Source organism: Sinocyclocheilus rhinocerous, unplaced genomic scaffold (genome assembly GCF_001515625.1).
Source record: "Sinocyclocheilus rhinocerous isolate Xijiao unplaced genomic scaffold, SAMN03320098_v1.1 scaffold2743, whole genome shotgun sequence".
Taxonomy (NCBI): domain Eukaryota; kingdom Metazoa; phylum Chordata; class Actinopteri; order Cypriniformes; family Cyprinidae; genus Sinocyclocheilus; species Sinocyclocheilus rhinocerous.
The window spans coordinates 243,114-245,950 of record NW_015663513.1 but is presented as its reverse complement, the minus strand read 5'-3'; the positions used below and the strand labels follow the sequence as shown (position 1 = coordinate 245,950).

Sequence of the window (2,837 nt, the reverse complement as noted above, 5' to 3'; positions counted from 1 at the left end):
GGCCTACTGTGATTTATTCCAAAGTGACTTATATGATGCATTTAACGTCAAATAATCTAAATGAAGCCTTTTAAAAGACAAGTATTCGCTGTGGTTCATGTTTGTGGCATGCACCAGAAAGATGCTCAAGGAGACCGAGACGCGCTAAAGCAGCGCATTCTGTTGTTCTGTTTATTTTTCAAAGGCATTTTGTAGTTATTTTGAACGTAACGTTACACGAATAAAAATATACATTTTACCATACGACTATAGATTACAGAGTATTAAGTTATTTCCTCTCGATGGGGAAAAAATCCAAGTGAACCAATCAGTACTCAATATTAATTTAAACTGCATTAAATATGACTGCTGCTTATTTCCTGTGCACTTCTGCGCTTGTCTGCACTTGACTGTAGTCGCGTCTGTCTGCTTATTGAGTTTATTTAACCCATCGCAATTTATTGGAACTGTCTGAACTAGAGTGACTACTCACCTTAAAATTAATTAATTAATTAATTAAACAAACAGACTTACTGGGTGAACAGAGTAGGCTATGACAGATGTCATATCATACCCTGCCATGCCCAGCTGATGCAAAGAATAGAATTTATATCTACACAGAAGAAAGCCCTGTCTAGACTCTGCCCCGGTATGAATTGTGTCGAGCTATTCATTAGCCTGTTTGTTTAAAAAACGAAAATTTAAGCTGAATTCTCGTTTTTCGTTTTTTGGAAAAAAAACGAAAAAGGAGCCGTTTTCTCATTTTTCTACTTTCAATATTAAATCAAAAAATTAATGATCAAATGATACACGGATTCTAGTGTTTGTTTGTTTGTTTGTTTTTTGTTTTTAATAAAAAAAGATGATAAATATAGATAAAGTAGAATTAAAATAGAATAGAAAGTGCTAGAGTTAGAGGGTCAGATAAAGGTGGAACAGATGTGTTTTTAGTCGTTTCTTGAAGATGCTTAAGGACTCAGCTCTGTTAGACATGCTGAGATGCGAGCAGCTATCGTCGGATCATCAGGATGGAATGAGCGGTAGAGTTGAGTGTCATCAGCATAGCAGTGATATATAGGGTATAATTACTTTCCTGCCTGTTATGATTAAAATGTATTTTAATTTTTTTTTTAAATATTTATTTCTTCCCCTTTTCCCCCTAATGTATGTTTGAGACTGTATCTGTATGTTTCTGGACATTGGAGTAACCGACGAATAAAAATGAATAAATGCAATTTGTCCTCAAGGAATATTACAAAATAATAAAAAATGCATCTTATGAGCCCTTTAATGACTATTACCGTCTTGATTTTTAGATCGGGATCAGTGCTGTACATGTGAAGCTTCCACGGACTGCAACTGAAAATGAGGTAGGACAGCTTCACTTGAAGGAGTCATTAACCATTAATCCATGTTTTATGTTTGCTATTAACAGCTGTTTCAGATTTTGCTATTTATAATTAACTGATACATATTCTGAAGGTTATGCGCCGTGTAATGGAAGTCAATGAGGACTCCAAAATTCATGGGCTCATAGTCCAGCTGCCCCTTGACTCCGTCCACACTATTAATACAGAAAGGATTATCAACAGCGTGGCTCCAGAGAAAGATGTGGATGGGTACAGAAAATAATTCACTCTTGAACAACATGCCATTAAATTGTTATTCTGATTTAACATTACTTTCAACAGATTGTTTTGTGCTCCATTCAATAATGAAACCTGTTTAAATTATTAAAGAAAGTCTGTTTCTTTGCTTGCTTCAGATTGACGTGTATAAATGCAGGGAAACTGGCACGTGGTGATCTTGGAGACTGTTTTATCCCATGTACTCCTAATGGATGTATGGAGCTCATCAAACAAACAGGTGAGACAAACACCTCAAGAATTCAGTCAGGGTAGGGCTGTCAATTGATTAAAAAAATTTATCAAATTTATTATGTATGCTAAATAATTCATTTATTTGCTGAGATGTGTGAAATGTGCATGAGTGGATCTTGAACTTTTGCCTCAAACTCCTAGTTTGCTACTAATTTTAGTTTGCTATTAATAGTTAGTAAGGTAGTTAAGTTTGGGTATGGGGTAGAATTAAGGGATCTAAAATATGGTCATGCAGAATAAGGCATTAATATGTGTTTAAATAGCAGGTCCTTAAATGAAAACAATCTGCAAAGTTGTTAATGTGCATGATAAATAAAGATATCGTCTCTCAAAAGAGAGAGTCGATTCTGAATCGCCTTAACGAGTCGTCATATTTTCTGCCTGTTACCGGTATACGTCACTGGGTAACACATTTGCATAATAGCCGCCTGCCTGCAAAATACGAGCAGAGTCTGACCTGCCCACAAACACTTCCACTAGTTAGTGTGTTTACATCATGTTGAAAAGACGCTGTGTTCAAGGATACCACAGAAATACAATTCAAACCTTTTGTTGTGTGCATGTCATTTTACCAAGGACTGCTTCTCTAATCTTGGCTTTTATCTTCGTTGACTTCTATCTTCTTAATTTGTACTAACAAGCTCTCCGAAGCACAACCTGTAAGTACGATTGATACGTTATGTGTACATTTTCAATTGAGTGATCAAAATATCAAGTTTTTTGTGCTAATATGTGATGTACACCTAGTGCAGCTTTAGGTTTCAAGGTAAAGCACGATCTTACTGAAGTAGTTCTGATAATTCGATGTGAACCCACTATTTCCTAAGAATGTGTTGATTAATGTAGACTGACGTTGTTCTAATTACTTCGTTTAATAATAAAGAATGTAGTGTAGCGCACAGACTTTATTATCATTGTGAAATTGCTGTTTATTTTGCTGCACTGGCAGTTATAGGGTTAATGCGGGACGAGCGAGTT

At 35.6% G+C, this 2,837-nt stretch overlaps 1 protein-coding gene across 1 annotated transcript in view; it reads left to right on the top strand.

Moving 5' to 3' along the window:
* LOC107728958 (C-1-tetrahydrofolate synthase, cytoplasmic-like) overlaps positions 1 to 2,837 on the top strand; it is a 47,734-nt gene that overhangs the window by 18,890 nt on the left and 26,007 nt on the right. The window contains exons 4-6 of the mRNA XM_016539294.1: positions 1,296 to 1,349; positions 1,462 to 1,598; positions 1,745 to 1,845. Coding sequence (XP_016394780.1) covers positions 1,296 to 1,349; positions 1,462 to 1,598; positions 1,745 to 1,845 — 292 coding nt within the window. The remainder of the gene's footprint in view (positions 1 to 1,295; positions 1,350 to 1,461; positions 1,599 to 1,744; positions 1,846 to 2,837) is intronic.